At 38.4% G+C, this 19,361-nt stretch overlaps 3 protein-coding genes across 3 annotated transcripts; 2 read left to right on the forward strand and 1 right to left on the reverse strand.

The window, feature by feature from the left end:
• The first annotated feature begins 1,323 nt into the window (after positions 1–1,323).
• On the forward strand, positions 1,324–7,294 carry LOC134307487 (AP-5 complex subunit beta-1-like). The gene is made up of 3 exons (XM_062990476.1): positions 1,324–1,410; positions 3,991–4,158; positions 4,475–7,294. Exons 2-3 carry the CDS (start codon positions 4,024–4,026, stop codon positions 7,127–7,129), a joined length of 2,790 nt encoding a protein of 929 aa, XP_062846546.1. The 5' UTR covers positions 1,324–1,410; positions 3,991–4,023; the 3' UTR covers positions 7,130–7,294.
• Positions 7,265–10,867, reverse strand: LOC134307488 (uncharacterized protein C1orf50 homolog). Its single transcript, XM_062990478.1, has 5 exons — positions 10,704–10,867; positions 9,564–9,679; positions 9,390–9,476; positions 9,078–9,209; positions 7,265–8,800 (listed from the first exon to the last, which is right to left on the reverse strand). Exons 1-5 carry the CDS (start codon positions 10,750–10,752, stop codon positions 8,615–8,617), a joined length of 570 nt encoding a protein of 189 aa, XP_062846548.1. The 5' UTR covers positions 10,753–10,867; the 3' UTR covers positions 7,265–8,614.
• A 1,458-nt stretch (positions 10,868–12,325) lies between these two features.
• On the forward strand, positions 12,326–19,344 carry LOC134307489 (prolyl 3-hydroxylase 1-like; the record flags this gene model as incomplete). The annotated part of the gene is made up of 11 exons (XM_062990479.1): positions 12,326–12,844; positions 14,595–14,747; positions 14,886–15,075; positions 15,168–15,299; positions 15,718–15,857; positions 15,944–16,033; positions 16,121–16,173; positions 16,264–16,385; positions 16,614–16,753; positions 17,230–17,325; positions 19,185–19,344. Coding segments are annotated over exons 1-11 (1,795 nt in total), but the record flags the coding sequence as incomplete, so codon positions are not given.
• Between the last annotated feature and the right edge of the window lie 17 nt (positions 19,345–19,361).

A 19,361-nucleotide genomic window follows, 5' to 3' on the forward strand; every position in this document is an offset into this window, starting at 1 on the left:
TGTTTGTGCAATCAGACTGAGAAATGGAAAAAGTAGGTACGGTCAGGGGAAATGTTGCCACGAAGTGTATTAGTCCATTTTATTATTTGATTAAATAAACAGTATTACTAGAAATGTAATGTAGAAATGTGCATACCAATCAGGCAGAAATAACACCGACATTCACAGCTATTTACACTGGCATATAGGCATACAAATACATACAATATGTAGTAGAAATAATGCAAACCACATTTACGGTTAGTCCATGGTTTTGTGTCTTTGATGCCTCTTTTAAAGCTAGCAAAAGTGTATATTTATCCCCTGGCTGAAACTTTCTCTTAGATCTAATATTTTGTTTTTCTTTTATTTCTGAAAAATAGTGTACTTTTCTGAATACTTTACATTGCACATACAGAAATAGAGGCACTTGTATGGAAATGAGAGTGTAAATTATATTACGTAAAGTACGAACGCACCTTACGCACTTTGCGCAACTAACGCAAATTCGCGTAGGGCCGGTTCGCATGTGTAGTGAGGCTCTCATACCGTGTGTTTGTCTTTTAATGAATAAGTGCAAGGACAAATATAATTGGTCTTTATTTTAAATATATTTATTCACCCGGTAAGCACAACTTCGTGGTATAAGTACACCGTGATGGTAACGTTTCACCTCAGAAGTGCCGAGAAAGTAAAGCACCCAGAAACAAGAACTCTGGCCGCTTTAAACAACTGAATATCTCTACAACCCTACTGAGAGCAGCTACAATGTATTGTAATATTAATATGATAGGGTTATAAATACAAAGTGCTTACAGAAACAGACATCACTGCAATTAGCTTAGCAGCTAACACTAGCGACTAAGCTAACAAGTACCGGTATTGTTGCTCTTGGATGTTAACTCACAGCTGTAATGTCTTTCGTATAGTTAGTGTACTGCACACAGTGTACAAGTCTTTGTTGTATATCTTTCATAATAATAACAATAATTATAGTGTATGAGTTTAGTCAGTATCTCAGCTGTTGGCTTCACACGCTATTCTAACCTTATTACTGTGGGAGGGCGTATCGAGCCAAATACCAAATTAAAAGTCACCAAGCCGAACAGAAAACTGTATAAACTATTTAATTTAAGTCCTAGTATAAACATATTAAGCAATCAATCAATTCTTACTCTAATATTAATATAAGTAACAAATTTGTTACTTATTGGTATTATGTTCATATTGATATACTACATTAAAAAAGCTTTTATTCTAAATATAAAAGTCGTAAACTTTCACTCAGCTATGAGAGGTCACATGACTTTGGCGGTCACATGACATGAGAATCGGATAGAGAGCTGCAGTATCAGAGAGGATGTAACCCGTGAAATGGCTGTCAGAAAACCACAGATTTAAACTGTTTTTATAGGTGCAGGGTTTTCACATGTAAGTAAAACGCTTTAATATATCCTATCATTTGTTTTATTATGCTTTTAGTTATATGATGTTTCAGTTGTTATATGACTAAGTTTTGACTCCTACTGAAAACATACTTCTGTACTAAATAGTATGTGAAAGTGTTCACTGTGCACTATTCATGTGCATACTAATTAGTACCGATGTATGTAGTTAAGTGCATACTACTCAGCTTGTGTAGACAATGGCTGGGTCAATGACACATCTAAGTAGTAATTAAAAATAATCTTTTATATATATATATATATATATATATATATATATATATATATATATATATATATATATATATATATATATACAGTGTATCACAAAAGTGAGTACACCCCTCACATTTCTGCAAATATTTCATTATATCTTTTCATGGGACAACACTATAGAAATAAAACTTGGATATAACTTAGAGTAGTCAGTGTACAACTTGTATAGCAGTGTAGATTTACTGTCTTCTGAAAATAACTCAACACACAGACATTAATGTCTAAATAGCTGGCAACATAAGTGAGTACACCCCACAGTGAACATGTCCAAATTGTGCCCAAATGTGTCGTTGTCCCTCCCTGGTGTCATGTGTCAAGGTCCCAGGTGTAAATGGGGAGCAGGGCTGTTAAATTTGGTGTTTTGGGTACAATTCTCTCATACTGGCCACTGGATATTCAACATGGCACCTCATGGCAAAGAACTCTCTGAGGATGTGAGAAATAGAATTGTTGCTCTCCACAAAGATGGCCTGGGCTATAAGAAGATTGCTAACACACTGAAACTGAGCTACAGCATGGTGGCCAAGGTCATACAGCGGTTTTCCAGGACAGGTTCCACTCGGAACAGGCTTCGCCAGGGTCGACCAAAGAAGTTGAGTCCACGTGTTCGGCGTCATATCCAGAGGTTGGCTTTAAAAAATAGACACATGAGTGCTGCCAGCATTGCTGCAGAGGTTGAAGACGTGGGAGGTCAGCCTGTCAGTGCTCAGACCATACGCCGCACACTGCATCAACTCGGTCTGCATGGTCGTCATCCCAGAAGGAAGCTGACGCACAAGAAAGCCCGCAAACAGTTTGCTGAAGACAAGCAGTCCAAGAACATGGATTACTGGAATGCCCTGTGGTCTGACGAGACCAAGATAAACTTGTTTGGCTCAGATGGTGTCCAGCATGTGTGGCGGCGCCCTGTTGAGAAGTACCAAGACAACTGTATCTTGCCTACAGTCAAGCATGGTGGTGGTAGCATCATGGTCTTGGGCTGCATGAGTGTTGCTGGCACTGGGGAGCTGCAGTTCATTGAGGGAAACATGAATTCCAACATGTACTGTGACATTCTGAAACAGAGCATGATCCCCTCCCTTCGAAAACTGGGCCTCATGGCAGTTTTTAAACAGAATAACGACCCCAAACACAACCTCCAAGATGACAACTGCCTTGCTGAGGAAGCTGAAGGTAAAGGTGATGGACTAAACCCAATTGAGCACCTGTGGCGCATCCTCAAGTGGAAGGTGGAGGAGTTCAAGGTGTCTAACATCCACCAGCTCCGTGATGTCATCATGGAGGAGTGGAAGAGGATTCCAGTAGCAACCTGTGCAGCTCTGGTGAATTCCATGCCCAGGAGGGTTAAGGCAGTGCTGGATAATAATGGTGGTCACACAAAATATTGACACTTTGGGCACAATTTGGACATGTTCACTGTGGGGTGTACTCACTTATGTTGCCAGCTATTTAGACATTAATGGCTGTGTGTTGAGTTATTTTCAGAAGACAGTAAATCTACACTGCTATACAAGTTGTACACTGACTACTCTAACTTATATCCAAGTTTTATTTCTATAGTGTTGTCCCATGAAAAGATATAATAAAATATTTGCAGAAATGTGAGGGGTGTACTCACTTTTGTGATACACTGTATATATATATATATATATATAAACATTTAGAAATATTCACCCCTCCCAGGAAAGTATTAGTAACATGTTAAAATTTATAATCTAAACATTTCTGCAGAGCTACAATTTATCAGTTGAGTTATACACCAAATGAACAAAGATTATGACACTCAAAGCCCTAAATTTTTGAAATATTTTTTGAAATTTTGACATATTTCAGAGTTCTGGGACACAGTACTGCGGATCAGCAGTTTGTCTCACACAAGTAAGGCAAGGCTTATGACCAGAAAAATATGATCACCTCGATCAAGCATTCGAGTGGGTCAGTGATGGTGTGAGGATGTTTTCTCTTAAAGTTTGTGAAGAAATTTTGGTCCATGCTGGAAGGCACATTGGAGGATTTCCAAGCATTTTAATTAAATTAAATTTAGGACTTTGTCTAGGTCACCTCAGTTTCTCTTAAGCCATTTAGAGATGGATGTTGTTGTGTGCTTTGGATTGTTACCTTGTTGAATAACTTTACAGACAATGTTTGCCATGATTTATGCACTGTACTTAATTTTTTTTTATGTTACTTTGTTTCTTTTTAGTCTAACACTAGCCAAATGTCTAAATGTCAAACAATAGTAAAGAGAAAAAAACATATGAAACTAAAACAAATTTTTTTTTTGCCTCAGCCATCACACATTGCAGTTATCGAAAACTTCACCATGACCTCCTGGGGGCCAAAAATATCCTCATTTTTATCAAGTCCATCACAGTTTTTGTCTTGCACCACAGCTGAGAGTTTTTTAGCTGAACTTCTGGATGAATTAAGAGATGACAAAGCCAGTGACAACAAAAAGGTACTTTTAAATGCATTTTTGTATCTTATTTCTTATGTATTTTAATGTTGCTTGCTCACCAGTGCATTGTTGCACTAGGAGTAGAGATGGATTGTCAGCCTCATTAATATTGATGCAGATGACTAATTTGCCCTTACTTAGATTGGCCTGATGGGCTACAGTCTGTAACTAAATACCCAGAAAATGCATATATGTGGTAGATGTTAATAGGTAGTAAGTGTAGGTGTGAGGTATATTTTTATGTTTTGTTTAAACTTTGAAATTAATAAATGGTTAAGCTTGTTGTTGAAAAAACATTTTTTGTTTTTTTTAATAGATACTCCTCTTGTCAGTATTATTGGAGCATCCGGGAGTTCTTTGCCCAACCACGTCGGCAGGAGAGGGGACAGCACAGGAGCTCATATCAATTCTCACATATACCCCTCAAAAATCTGTCACTTTGAAGTGCCATCTCATGCTCGCTATCACAAATGTGCTGATATGTACGACCTGTTTGGCCAGCCAGGCAAAAGTCGCTGAGGACTTCTTAAACTTTCTGTTCAGAAACATTCAGGACACAAATGATAATTCAGGGGGCTTGTGTGTCCACGCTTTACGAGCCACGGCTTGCGAGTGTCTTCGAGAAATGGAAAACTGCCAGCCTGGTCTACTTTCACAAAAGTTGGAGGCTCTTTACTACCTTAAGAACCAAGAAACAACGGTTCTTCATCAGTCTTACTCTTTGCTGTATTCTCTAGGGCTCAAGAATGCAATACATCTGCTGGCAAAACAAAAAAATGTGGACAATGCAAAGCTCAGGGGTGTCCTTAGTGGAAATGAAGGCTTTGTATGGAAGGCCATTGACTTGCCTTTGTCTGTGTTGCCTTTTGGCATGATCTCACAAGTTCCACAGCTGCCAACAACATTGGATTGCAAGGATCTGCGGTCTATTATGTCCTTGCTCCTGGAAGAATCCTATTTGATGACTCCTGCCTCACAGGTAGCATTGCTTCGTGGACTTGTAGAAATTGTTGCGATGGTACCAGCTATTACTCCGGCAGTATTCAAGTCTCAGTTGTTAAGACTTTTTGGAACAACAGAGGTAGAGCTGATGCATGCCACACTCATAATGAAAGGGACATTTACAGATAGCCTCTTCACCGCTGAGGATGAGAATTTTCTGCTCAAGCGCCTTACTGGGATGGCACAACATCCGCTTCTGAAAACTCCAGAGAAACTGTTTTACATGGACTGCATCCTTCACTTTCCTGAAAACAGACCGATCTCAAGCAGTGGAGAGGAGTCCCTACCTGTCCTGGTCACGCCTCAACTTACATTATCCTTGTTTCCTACTGTGTTTGATGACAGTACCACCATGCTCTGTAGACTGAATCTTCTCTGTCTGGTACTTCTGGAGGCAGATGAGGATGAGGAAAGCAAAGGCTTAAGCTACCTTTTCGATCACCTGATGGCCTTACTTAAAATAGTCAACAACCAAGGAAGCAGGGACATGATTACTATGTTTTTCAGAGCAACCTTCATTTTCCTCATGCACTTCAACCACATAAAGAAATTCTCAAAAAAACTTGTCAGCAAGCTTTGTGAGCTGTATTCCAAAAACTGTCATCTCGCTCCGAATATGATCAACCTCGCTGACAAAGTCCAAGAATGCTTTGAAGATTCGATATGGTCAGTACGGTTGTTAACAGCTCTTCAAAAGTGCATTGTGGAAATGCCACCTTTGCAACTGACCCTTCAGAATTTGAGTTGGCACCTTAAAATCTTGGCTCGAGTGGCACTCGAGAGTCAGATTGCGCAGAGAAACACAATCCACTTTCTTCTCAACATCCTCATCAATTCCAATCTTTGTGAAAGAAGGAGCTGGCAGGTTGGCACTGCAATTCTGACTGTTTGTCGCAACTTGCTCCAGCATCCAACCTTAAACGAGGTGTTTATCGAACTGGCAGACCTTTTGCAGCATATGTTAAAACACTATGAAGACTCAGATATTCAAGACCATGCTCGGTTTTACTACACCCTTCTGACCAACTTGTCTTGGGAAAAACTCGCCGGAGTTCTTGCCAAAGCTCCAGAAGGAGGGCAGATGAAAGTCCGATCGATGTCGGCCATTGTGGCTGAAAGTGATGGGCTTACCAGTTGCTTGACTGTTCAGAAGCCTGAAGGTTGTGTTCTACAGCTTACCAAAATTGACAAGACTGACTCTCAGGGTGTAGGTCCAATTACAGAGAGTCAGGAAGCTCTAGGACAGAGGGACTTATTTGAGGTCTATCAAGATCAGTTTAAGAGCCCAGGCTTTGCATCTGAGGTCACGTTATGTTATAACCTGACTCATGCCAGTGTAAAAGATGTTGGGTTTGACAGAATTTACACAATATGCCTGCACTTTGACTTGAACACCTCCCACTATGCAGAAGTCAAGGACATTCATGTGCCCTGCCTCTTCAGAGACAGAAAGCCACCTCAAGTTAACCTGACCTTAAGGCCACATCATCCTTACCCAACAAGTCTACGAGTAAGTGCTCTTTTTACGACTGAAGATGGCCTCTCATGGAACACTCAGCTGCCTGATGTAGAGGTTTCATTTCCAGAAATATTTCTCCCCATGCCTTTGCCACAAGGGACATCACCAGAGTCCAAAGAGGAAGTGTTCGACAAGATTTGGAAAAACATTTCATCAGGGGAACCTAGCAGTTCTGAAACTAGCCTGTATTGTTTTAAGACTGACAGGGACACACTAGCTAATCTGATAGAAGAGTATTTTAAGGGCTACCTTGTAGCACAGACTAAAGACCAAGTTTGCAAAGTCCTGTTTTATCTTCCACCTTTTTTCCATGTTTTGTTGATGATCAGTGAGGCAGAGGATGCTGTTCAACTCAGAATTGCAACAGAAAACTCAGAGCTGCTGCCTCACATCAACTCTTATCTTCAGAGTATAACTGGAAACAGTAGCTTGACAAATGCTAGAAAATAGTACGTTTATAGGTACTTAAGGATCACAATGGGGAGACATTGGTTTTGTGGACATAGTATTCTAGTTGTCTGATTTTAATAAATACAGAATTTTATCATGTTTATTACAATTTAATTGTAACTACTAATTATATTTTGATACATTTGCATTGTCATTAATAAAAAATTGCAAGTTTTTTTCTGTAATGACTGTATGGAACATTAACCAAGAACAAAAATATGTGAAGCTGTGGGTACATTAGTAACACTATCCACTGTCAAGTGGTAAAGGTAAAGGGGTGTCAGCTTCAAATGAAGACATCTTTTTGTACTTTAGCTTTTAATCCCATGGTCATGTAAAGCTTGCTTGACTGTTTGCAGTATGTCACCTGTGTTCCAGCAGCTTGTAATTTATGGTAGGCCTGTTTCAGACATGACTTTGGCTAGACTTTGCTCTTATTACTGTACAAAAACAACAGTCGAACCAGGCAGAGTAGCATTTATATAGTCACCAGTTATTATTACAATCAAAAAATCTAAATCCTCACAATAAACCAGCAACCCAAAACATGCAGTTGGTGGATTGGGTACTCTATGCCCTTTAATTGGATTGATGCCTGGAGTAGTACTCACACCTACTGTGACCCTCAACAGGATAAGTAGTTACTGCAGAATGAATGAAGTGATATACAGTTAAGTGCTGTAAGTCATGATTGCCATAATTAATTGCCTTTATTGGTCACTCTTTTAGTGACCATTTCAAGCAGCAATACAATAAATAATTACTAAAAAATAATGACCATAAAGTTTTACACATTAGATTTGGAAATTAAAGAAAACACATTCAAACAAACAACACATACAAATGAAATTCTTATTTTCAAAATATTTAAAATTTAAATAAAATGCATATTATATCTGCAATAGTTTATTAAAACATCTTTATATACTAGGCAATTTATCATCTACAATGTTAGTTGGTGCAACCACACATAATGTAATAAGTAATATATTTACCCCTTATGAAAACAAATGTAATGAAATCTTTGTAATATATACAAACTGCATAAGACTTCAGAAAAATGCTCCAGTGACCATCCTATTTCAGAAATATATAGATTTACCCTTCTTCTGCAGCTATAGTTTGTGGCTATTGAATCAGAAGAACATTTGTAAGGTTGGGTGCTGTTGTTGAATGAAAAGGTCTTGGCACCATCAACGTTCCAGTTAATTTCAAATATGTTCAGTGGGATTCAGGTTAGGGCTGTGAGTTCCACACTAAACTGCAATTTCAGCAGTTTGAAGAAATTTAGGGTCATAAAATTGTGGTTTTGCTGCATCTATTAGTGTAATTCATTATAAACCTTTTTACAATATTGTACAGAAGTAAATACAATTACAAAAATGTAATACCCATTATAAAACCATGCCATAATGAAGCACATCTCTGATAAAACTAATTAGCTTTTTTGGCTGAATTATAAGACATTCCTCATTCAGTGTTCTCTCACTTTGACAGACCCTGAAAGTTCGGCTCTGTGCATGCCGTTAGAGCTGCCTGACTGTTCAGTAATTTGTCCATGATACTGATTTCTGCGTCCCTTTTTTCAGCATCTTCCACTGGAGTCCATGACATGTCAAACTGAAGTTTGTAGGCCCCAAGGAACTCGTGTGGACAGCTGGAACCCCATTCCTATATACCAGAAAAGAAATGATTGTTACAATTTTATTCTTCCTCAGGACTTTGGAAGGTTCACAGTCAATTGTAATACTTTTAGAAAAATCTAGATTTTTACAGTGTGATCCGATTTACACTACATAGATGTGGACCATAAGATTGTTGGACATCATCGTCACAAGGTTTCAGAGTGTGGAGGAATGTCTACCCATTCAGATTAAAAGAGCATTTGTGAGATGAGGCACAGACTGCTTGTGAAGGCCTTGACCATGCTTAACTATTAACAGCTCACCTTTGGAGACAGTATAGAGAAGTAGCGTTGTCCAGATTCACGCACATACAGGTAGTACATGTTTCCTGGCTTTTTCACAACATTACAGGCAGCGTGGTGAAGATCAGCATCTCTCTTAGCATCCTCTAACACCTGAAACAAATATATTTTCCACCACATTTACTATTCTGTTTTTTTTTTTTAATCTCTCCAATGTACTGAAATTAGCTAAGTTATACTTGCGTGAAGCTAACTTATTATAACTTAAGAAATCTACAGATTTGACCAGGGGCATTAAGAATTTTTGCACAATTAAATCCATCATACTTGTACCTTTCTGGCTTGCTCCTGCAGGTATCTTATCTGATCAGCAATGACGGTCAACCTGTTGCAAGCGTTTGCTCGGATAAATTCATCTCCCTTAAGTGAGAAACAAGATTATTGACTTTATTGACAAGCACAGAATGTATTACTGGGAAGGTTTCATTTAAAAAAAATTCAGCTTACTTTCTGAACCTGCTGAGCAAGAGCAACAAGGTCAGTGGGATCTCCGACTCGATTGGTCTGATAGGAGCTCGCCAGGGCTAGTCCATTTGGATTACTGCTGGGTTCCACCAGGGTGACTAAAATGTAAACATGATCTTAAAATAAGTTAATCTAGTTTTTCCGAAGAGGTAATCGTCATATAAGGCACGGTACATTAGGAAAAAAATTACTTAATTTTAACCTCACTAGTAATAACTGCCTTTTATTTCTTTAAATTACTTTAGAGTGCTGGTCCAACAAGCGCTCCAAAGATTGTCAAGGGCTATTTAAAGTGGCTTAGGTGTGCTGTATACATATTTTGACCCAGATAGTATGTTTGTCAATCATTCTGCCATGGCATAACATGTCCCTTACAAGTATGTGTAAACTTTTAAATTCAGCTATATAAAACACTTGGTTCCAGATTCCTCTGGTTTACCTAAATATCTGTTTTGCATACCTCAGATTTGCTATCATTCTGATTTTTTCCTTTCCATTCCGGCCAGCATATGAACAATTCAAAGGTTTTCTTGGTCTTCCAGCTCTTGCCTTGACTTTAATTTCCCCCTTTGGTGTCATTTCTAACTGACATTTCAAACAGTGAAAATTGCAAGCTGAAATTACGTAGATGTCTTTTAATAGATGATGTGCTAAATAGACATTAATTAGCTTTATTTTCAAATTCTAACTACTTGGGATCAGGGACTTGAAGGAATTTTTGGTTGTTAAGTATTAGCATAAGATTTAAAGTGTCAGAGAATGTACTGCATGTTGAAACTGTTATCAGCTTACAATACCCTATGTCAATTCATAACCTACCAAAATAAGTCCTTTAATTGGAAGTGTGTTTGCAGTTTTGCACTTTTATTACTGTGCTTTGTCATTTGCAGTGAAATAAAATGGCATCTAAGATTAGTTATAGTATAGTTAATATAGTACAGTATGTGTTACCAATACTGCATCAAACATGTGTTTACTGATTATTTTTTCCTGACCAGCTACAAAATGATATGGCTAGTTTAATACTAAATAAATATATATTATTGATCCTATCCAGCTGGCTGAATAACCTGTACTCTTAGTTATACACAGTAAATAAGGGTTCAGCAGATGTGATCTTACCTGTAGTCGATTTATCAGGCTGATGAGGTAAACAAGCCATTTTGTCCATTATAATTATAAGTATAATTAGTATTAGCTGTAGAATACTGTTAATGAGGTTTAATTTTGGCCAAGAAACCACAGATCGACTTTCTCTCTACTCGAGTTTCACAACCGGCATGCATGTCAGCAGGTACTGTGATTATCCAACATATTTAGAGATCCATGAAAACGCCCTTCTAAAACAACTTAAAATTCTAAAAATAATAATGTTAGTGCATTTTATTCAAATCATGACTTTGTCTCTTATTTTATGTAAATTTTTTTGGTTAAGTTTACCTAACTGTTGTTTTTCCTTGTATCAAACACGATCACTTGATCAGGCATTTCTGTAGTCACACAGCAACAATAAGCGTGCGTACGTAAGCAATTGGCGTAGCAAGATCGCGTGTTCCAAACAACACTTTGTTCACTACATAGCGCACTAGCTAGGAATAATTTCCGTTCGGAAGGCATAAAGCCAAACCTATAAAATTAAATATCAAACCCACTAATAAAATCCCACAGTGCAGATGGTAGAATATAGGCTATAAAATGTATAGTACTTATAAATTACTTTAAAGTATTTAGGGGCCAAAACGCTATTTTGGACACGACCTCAAAATGTATACTAGATACTACATAGTATACACGTCAAAATAGTAGTGGCGTATAAGTGCCGAGGCATTCGTTTCACGTGCTACTATACTACTAGTATGGAAGTATGTAAAATAAATGTAATAATTTTTAACGTTTTGCATTATTTATTTGGACAAATTATTTATATCTATTTATTAATTCTGATTATAAAACGGATAGCTCCGGTCCTAAAATCTGATTGGCTGAGCCCGAAATACGCGCACCAATGACCACCTCACATCATTCCATATTAATACGCCACTAAAAAGAAAAAGTACAAACTTGGTTGAACACTATTTTAAGTCATGTACTATACATGGAAATGTCCAGATTAATATAAACAGTAATCCTAATCATTAAGCGGGTGTTTCGTCCAAGAAATAGTGTAATAGTGTTTGTGGAGAAATGTTTATTAAGAATGTTATGTTCGCCCTCATGTTGCCTAGCAACACTGTTAACGGACTACCTGATTTCGCGGAAGAATGCTTTTTGTAAGTGTTTTCGTAAATAAAAACATTTATGAATTGAACATTGTTGTATTTTATTATATTTTATGTTGACCGCCGTTTTATAACAGCAATAAGCCACTCGAGACCGTGCGTTACTGCTATGATTTTATCACGGTGAAAGACGTCAAAACATCCTTCCCCATGATAAAATCGCAGTAATGCACGGTCTCGAGTGGCTTATTGCTTTAATAAATGATATTAATGTATTTAAAAAGTAACACTGTTGTAAAATACTTCTCATTGAAAATAGAATTTCTTATTTTATAGTGAATTTCTAGTTTTCAGAAAAACGTTATTATGTCTTAAAAATGTTTTGGGCATATTTGCATACAACTGCATCATGTTTGATGTATATGGGGTTAGTAGCTCTTGTGTGGCTGGAGGAGTTGCAGTGTTGGGACTGGCCCGTTAGATGGAAGCTCAGCCCCCTTCTGTAGAAAAGTTTTGCAGGCTGTAATGAAGATCTTCAAAAGGAGGCTGGAGTCTGCTACTGTACAAACCCGGATCTCCAAAATGCGGGTCACCATGTCTCTCTTAGCTCTTTTGCTTTTCTTTAATTTGGACTTTAGCTCCTCTGAGACGCAGATCGGGGGTATTTTGGAACCGTATGATCTGTTGTTTGATAATGCAGTGGAAGCGTATTATAAACAGGACTGGCTCTCAGTGATCCTGAACATGGAGCGAGCTCTCAGGAATAAGAACACGGTGCGCAAAATAAGGGCACAGTGTCGGGTAACCTGTGCCAACCAGACTGCTTTCGGAGAGCAAGTATTTGGATTGGGTACCCCGGTGCCAGGGACTGGTCCCGTTCAGGATTTAGCGTTTTTCCAACGTGTGTTAAAGCGGGCGGAGTGTGTGAACGCCTGTGAAACTGAAAAACTGGGACCTCTGAGTCTGCACAAAGTCAGTGATGAGATAGAGCTGGAGTTTAAAAAGAGGAGTCCATATAATTACCTGCAAGTGGCTTATTTTAAGGTAAGACTGTATTTAGTATTACTGAACTGTGGCGTTCCTACAGCGCACCAGGTATAGAAATCAAAATCAACAAAGCATCATTAAAGTTTAAAACCGACACCGACTGCTCAGGGACAAATCAACATTTTTTTAAATATATATAAACATTCGTTTATATCATCGATGACGATGATCGATTTGTTCAGTCAAGTCATAAAGGTGAGCTGGTTCTAGAACCCCCAACCCCCTCCAGATCTGAGATTTGGGAGCGCTTTTCGATTCTAGAAATTCCAGAGTCGACTCCGATTCGAATGCCAGATGTTGAGAATCGACTAAGATGATTCCAATATCTGGTGTCCCAAAATATAGCGAGTGATTCTACTAAAAAGGAAATACATTGCAAAATAAAAATTTAGAATGAATATCGTTGATCAAGTTTTCCTTGCTAACATACATGTGATAAACATTTAGTGTTTTGACTCTGGGAATTGAAGAATCATTTTTATACTCGACTCTCGATTCACTAAGTGCCGTGTCCACAGAATCGACTCGTTTAAGTATCGACTCCCAGTTCTTAAATTTGGGTGCCACGTCTTTAGGTGTAGTTAAACGATCCATGATACACATTTCAAGTCGTTCAAAAGAGATTCCTGCTAAACATGGGGATAACATTATTCCGTCAATTAAAACCAAGTTCAATAAACTTGTAAACACAGGGCTTTATATTAACAATAGTATTTGATTTCTTAATTATGTTATGAAGTGCTAAGTTGCTAACATTTAGTTACTTCACAAACCAAATACTAGCGTCCTAAGTAGTATCATATAATTTATAAACCTGTGATTTTCCACTTATTGTTTTTATCATGTGCATAAAATTAGTTTTTACCAACTGAGCCTGTGTAATAAACTATTATATAAAAAATATAAGCAGCTGAATGATATAATAATAACAATATGAAACAATCATATAACAATATACTACTTCTTAAAGTTAGACAATATTGCTAATACGTTACACAATGGACACATTATGGTGTCTCATCATCAATTTTCTCATCACTCCAATATAATCAAACCACATTTGTTTAATCCAGGATAACTCAAGCAAAATCCCAACAAGCCAGAAATTAATATTTTAGAAATAGACTTACCATTGGATATAGTTCTGTAGATGGTGATTTAATGTCCTGGTGTACATTTTTCTCATTGGTAATAGTGTGCATCTTAGCTCCAGCTTAGCTTTTTTCTATAATTTTTAATTCTGTTAAAGATAGTCAGGCCCCACAAGACTAGAAGACAGAAAAATCATTGTTTAATTTTTTACTCAAACTAAAAGGCTAATGTTGCTAACAATTAGAAGTGTCTTATAGCTACGTATGTTATAAGATTAGCATTGTCTAAATTAATGTTTAAGTAGTTACAAATGTACCCTTTGTGTGTTTTTATAAAATACTAACATAGCTTACTTAATAAAATTGAATTCCCACCACCTTTTATTAGCAACATTGGCATCAGATATAAATTATACACTCATTGTCTTTGTAGATATTATAAATCTTTGGTTGGTTTGGTATAATGCTGTACATTTTGTACCTTTTACAATCTTTTGCAAAAGTTTGATTGTTTGAAGTCTATGTATGGTTGATTTTGTAAATAAAAAATTGATACATTGTCTACGAGGACCAAACATATCTGAGGACAAACTATGTTTGTGGTCAGCCTCTCCTTTAAAGAACGTAAAATGAATTTTGTGTTTTCACATACACAGATAAATAAGCTTGACAAAGCTGTGGCTGCGGCGAACACATTTTATGTGGCAAATCCGGGGCACGTGGAGATGAGACAGAACCTGGAGTACTACAGTCTGATGGCAGGCGTGCAGGAAACTGATTTTAAGGACCTTGAGGCCAGACCACACATGGTAAGTTCTTGATTGTGTTTAATAATCTGTATCTGTTTATTAAAACATACTTAGTCCATTAAAGTCCAATTTGATTTAAAATTGTAAGCTGTCATAAGCCTCAGCTGATGTAAAAGTGACATGCTTATTTTATTTCAGGCTGAATTTCTGGAAGGGAAAAGGCTTTACAGTTCAGAAGACTTTTTCTCAGCTATTGATCATTTTGAGGCAGCGTTAGAGGAGTTTTTCACCTCCGATACAGAGTGCAGGGCGTTGTGTGAGGGAGAATATGATTACGATGGCTACAACTACATGGAGTACAACGCTGACCTCTTCCAGTCAATCACAGGTAAGTTGCAAAATGCATAATTTACTGCATGCACCCTGTGCTTTGGTTTGCATGTGTTGCAGATTGTTAATGTGCTTTATGTTTCACTACAGATCACTACCTGCATGTTCTAAACTGTAAACAGAACTGTGGTGTAGAACTGGCCTCCACTGCTGGAAGAGAAAAGCCATTTGAAGACTTCCTTCCATCACATTTTAACTACCTCCAGTTTTCCTACTACAACAGTATGTTACTACTTTATGTTGTGCATTTTTATATATTTGAATTTGAGCTAATATAATCTTATAGGTTTATTGTATTATTTTAGTTTAGATATGCCTGTCTTTAGGAGGAAAGTCTGGATTAGAAGTAACCTTTTTGCTTACTGTCTGGTTGAGGGGACGGCACAGATAGTGGAGGAATACAGAGAGCACAGCATGTTATGTGTTTGGTTTGTACTTATGGCCATTTGGGTGCTGTAGTGGTTGAGTATGCTAGCCCAGTGGTAGCTTAGTGGTTAAGGCACAAGACCCAACACTGTAAAGTTACCACTGCTGGCCCCCTGAGCAAAGCCCTAAACCGTTAATTGCTTGTATTGTATTCAGTCATGAAAATAAATGTAGAAAACTAAACACTCTATATCCCTGTGTGTTTTCTTTCTAGCTGAGCAATATGGAAAAGCCATTGAATGTACTAAAACGTACCTCCTGTTTCATCCTGAGGACGAAGTAATGAGACAAAACCTGGCATATTACTCTGCCATGCTCGGAGAAGACAAGGCCGCTGACATCCCAGCCAGAGAGGTACAGTTAAAATCAGGACCCCTCTTACATGAACTCAATAAATAGTTGGTATAGATGTTTTCTAATGCCCTGTTTTTTATCCTTAGGTTGTCCAGCAGTATATTAAGAAGTCCTTGCTGGAGAAAGAGCTCCTTTACTTTGGCTTTGAAACTTTTGGAGTCACGTTTGTTGATCCCGTAAGTCGGGCAACCCAACCGTAGTTCGTGCTTTTGTGCAATTGTGATTACTTGGTAGGTTTCCACTTACTATATTATCTTTTTCAGGACACATGGACACCTGCAGAAATTATGCCTAAGAAACTCAGAGACAAGCAGAAGTAATAATGCATTTATACCTAGACCTTTTTAAATGAAAGACATAAATTAAAAAATTTAATAAATAAATAAAATAAATAAATTTTGAACAGGGCAGACAGAGAAACGGCTGCTCGGATTACAGAGGAGATTGGTAACCTCATGAAAGAGATTGAGACGCTAGTGGAGGAGAAGTCCAAGGAGTCATCAGACCTTTCCAAGATGATTAATGAAGGTGAGAAGCAAACAACATTGTTATTTAAGGTACTGATCTTACACGTGCCATTAAGGTACTAGAGTAGATTAATTGTATTTTGCCCTGCTATTGAATAATCATACATTGGAATGACAGGGAGTCCAAAAAAGCTTCATCATTCAGAGCAAAATAGCCAATCACCAGGATCTGTCAGTTCATGTATAAAGAATTGTTGATGTGGTTTTTCAGAACCCACAATCCCAGCAGCTCCTTCTGCAGCAGATGGCTTGATGTTTGACGATATCACGGTGAGCATGACAGCCAAAGCTCTGAACGGCTCTGAGCGAGTGGTGCTGGATGGGGTCATCACGGACGACGAATGCCGAGAACTACACCGACTGTCAAACGTAAGTGTTTAAGCTTCCAGCATATAGAAAACTGTCATTGTTTAGGTAAAGCAGGATTAAAAGTTCTACAGAATTATTTAGGAAAATTAATTATTGGTGGACAGGTGGTCCAACGGTCTTAAACGCTAGGCGGACAACTACACAGGCATGATTGGCTATGTCTGTGGGGAGGAGGGGTGGTGAATAGCTGAATCCCTGCTATGGATTAGTGTCTTGTCTGGGATGTTCCTGTCTTGACCCTTATCAGGATTAAATGGTTAATGAAAATTAAATTATGGGCTGTAAAGATGACAACACTGTTACCAATGTCCAACACTGTACACCACTGAGACCAATTATAATTTTTTAATGTTTTATTTTTCAGACATGTGCTACTGATTTGTCCTGGCTGTTTTCATAGCTTGAAAATCAAACTCCAACATGTATTTTTGTATTTCACAATGTAAGACGATGCTCTTTTTTGCACTCGTCTCTAGGCAGCAGCACAGAAAGGTGACGGTTACAGAGGAAGGCCGAACCCTCACTCACCCAGCGAGATGTTTCAGGGGGTCACCGTCCTCAAAGCTCTTAAGGTTAGCTTTAATACAACAAGTGTTCTGTATTAAATTACAATGAAATCAAAATGTATTCAGTATTTATCATAATTAAGAATTTAAAAGTATTCATCCACTTAACTTTTTGTACAGTTAGTGCTGTGGATTTGATTATATATATATATATATATATATATATACAGTGTATCACAAAAGTAAGTACACCCCTCACATTTCTGCAGATATTTAAGTATATCTTTTCATGGGACAACACTGACAAAATGACACTTTGACACAATGAAAAGAAGTCTGTGTGCAGCTTATATAACAGTGTAAATTTATTCTTCCCTCAAAATAACTCAATATACAGCCATTAATGTCTAAACCACCGGCAACAAAAGTGAGTACACCCCTTAGTGAAAGTTCCTGAAGTGTCAATATTTTGTGTTACCATTATTTCCCAGAACTGCCTTAACTCTCCTGGGCATGGAGTTTACCAGAGCTTCACAGGTTGCCACTGGAATGCTTTTCCACTCCTCCATGACGACATCACGGAGCTGGCGGATATTCGAGACTTTGCGCTCCTCCACCTTCCGCTTGAGGATGCCCCAAAGATGTTCTATTGGGTTAAGGTCTGGAGACATGCTTGGCCAGTCCATCACCTTTACCCTCAGCCTCTTCAATAAAGCAGTGGTCGTCTTAGAGGTGTGTTTGGGGTCATTATCATGCTGGAACACTGCCCTGCGACCCAGTTTCCGGAGGGAGGGGATCATGCTCTGCTTCAGTATTTCACAGTACATATTGGAGTTCATGTGTCCCTCAATGAAATGTAACTCCCCAACACCTGCTGCACTCATGCAGCCCCAGACCATGGCATTCCCACCACCATGCTTGACTGTAGGCATGACACACTTATCTTTGTACTCCTCACCTGATTGCCGCCACACATGCTTGAGACCATCTGAACCAAACAAATTAATCTTGGTCTCATCAGACCATAGGACATGGTTCCAGTAATCCATGTCCTTTGTTGACATGTCTTCAGCAAACTGTTTGCGGGCTTTCTTGTGTAGAGACTTCAGAAGAGGCTTCCTTCTGGGGTGACAGCCATGCAGACCAATTTGATGTAGTGTGCGGCGTATGGTCTGAGCACTGACAGGCTGACCCCCCACCTTTTCAATCTCTGCAGCAATGCTGACAGCACTCCTGCGCCTATCTTTCAAAGACAGCAGTTGGATGTGACGCTGAGCACGTGCACTCAGCTTCTTTGGACGACCAACGCGAGGTCTGTTCTGAGTGGACCCTGCTCTTTTAAAACGCTGGATGATCTTGGCCACTGTGCTGCAGCTCAGTTTCAGGGTGTTGGCAATCTTCGTGTAGCCTTGGCCATCTTCATGTAGCGCAACAATTCGTCTTTTAAGATCCTCAGAGAGTTCTTTGCCATGAGGTGCCATGTTGGAACTTTCAGTGACCAGTATGAGAGAGTGTGAGAGCTGTACTACTAAATTGAACACACCTGCTCCCTATGCACACCTGAGACCTAGTAACACTAACAAATCACATGACATTTTGGAGGGAAAATGACAAGCAGTGCTCAATTTGGACATTTAGGGGTGTAGTCTCTTAGGGGTGTACTCACTTTTGTTGCCGGTGGTTTAGACATTAATGGCTGTATATTGAGTTATTTTGAGGGAAGAATAAATTTACACTGTTATATAAGCTGCACACAGACTACTTTTCATTGTGTCAAAGTGTCATTTTGTCAGTGTTGTCCCATGAAAATATATACTTAAATATCTGCAGAAATGTGAGGGGTGTACTCACTTTTGTGATACACTGTATATATATATTCTACTGATTCATTTAACACATTTATTTAACCTCACTGTGTTTAACAGCTTGGTCAGGAGGGTGTACTTCCTCTGAAGAGTGCTCGTCTGTTTTTTTATATCAGTGAGAAGGTTCGAAAAGTGGTCGAGTCCTCTTTCAGCCTGCAGACTCCTCTTTACTTCTCCTACTCCCACCTCGTCTGTCGCTCAGCCATCGAGGGTAAGAAAAGCCTCTTAGAGACAATG

This window comes from Trichomycterus rosablanca, unplaced genomic scaffold (genome assembly GCF_030014385.1).
Source record: "Trichomycterus rosablanca isolate fTriRos1 unplaced genomic scaffold, fTriRos1.hap1 scaffold_276, whole genome shotgun sequence".
Taxonomy (NCBI): domain Eukaryota; kingdom Metazoa; phylum Chordata; class Actinopteri; order Siluriformes; family Trichomycteridae; genus Trichomycterus; species Trichomycterus rosablanca.

Bases quoted from the DNA above. Each gene is read 5' to 3' on its own strand.
- LOC134307487 (XM_062990476.1), top strand. From the start codon at position 4,024: ATGACCTCCTGGGGGCCAAAAATATCCTCATTTTTATCAAGTCCATCA. The intron at 4,159-4,474 runs GTACTTTTAAAT...TTTTTTTAATAG, and splicing joins AAGCCAGTGACAACAAAAAG to ATACTCCTCTTGTCAGTATT.
- LOC134307488 (XM_062990478.1), bottom strand. From the start codon at position 10,752: ATGGACAAAATGGCTTGTTTACCTCATCAGCCTGATAAATCGACTACA. The intron at 9,210-9,389 runs GTACAAGTATGA...TATTTGTTTCAG, and splicing joins TGCAGGAGCAAGCCAGAAAG to GTGTTAGAGGATGCTAAGAG. The intron at 8,801-9,077 runs GTGAGCTGTTAA...TCTGGTATATAG, and splicing joins TCTCTATACTGTCTCCAAAG to GAATGGGGTTCCAGCTGTCC.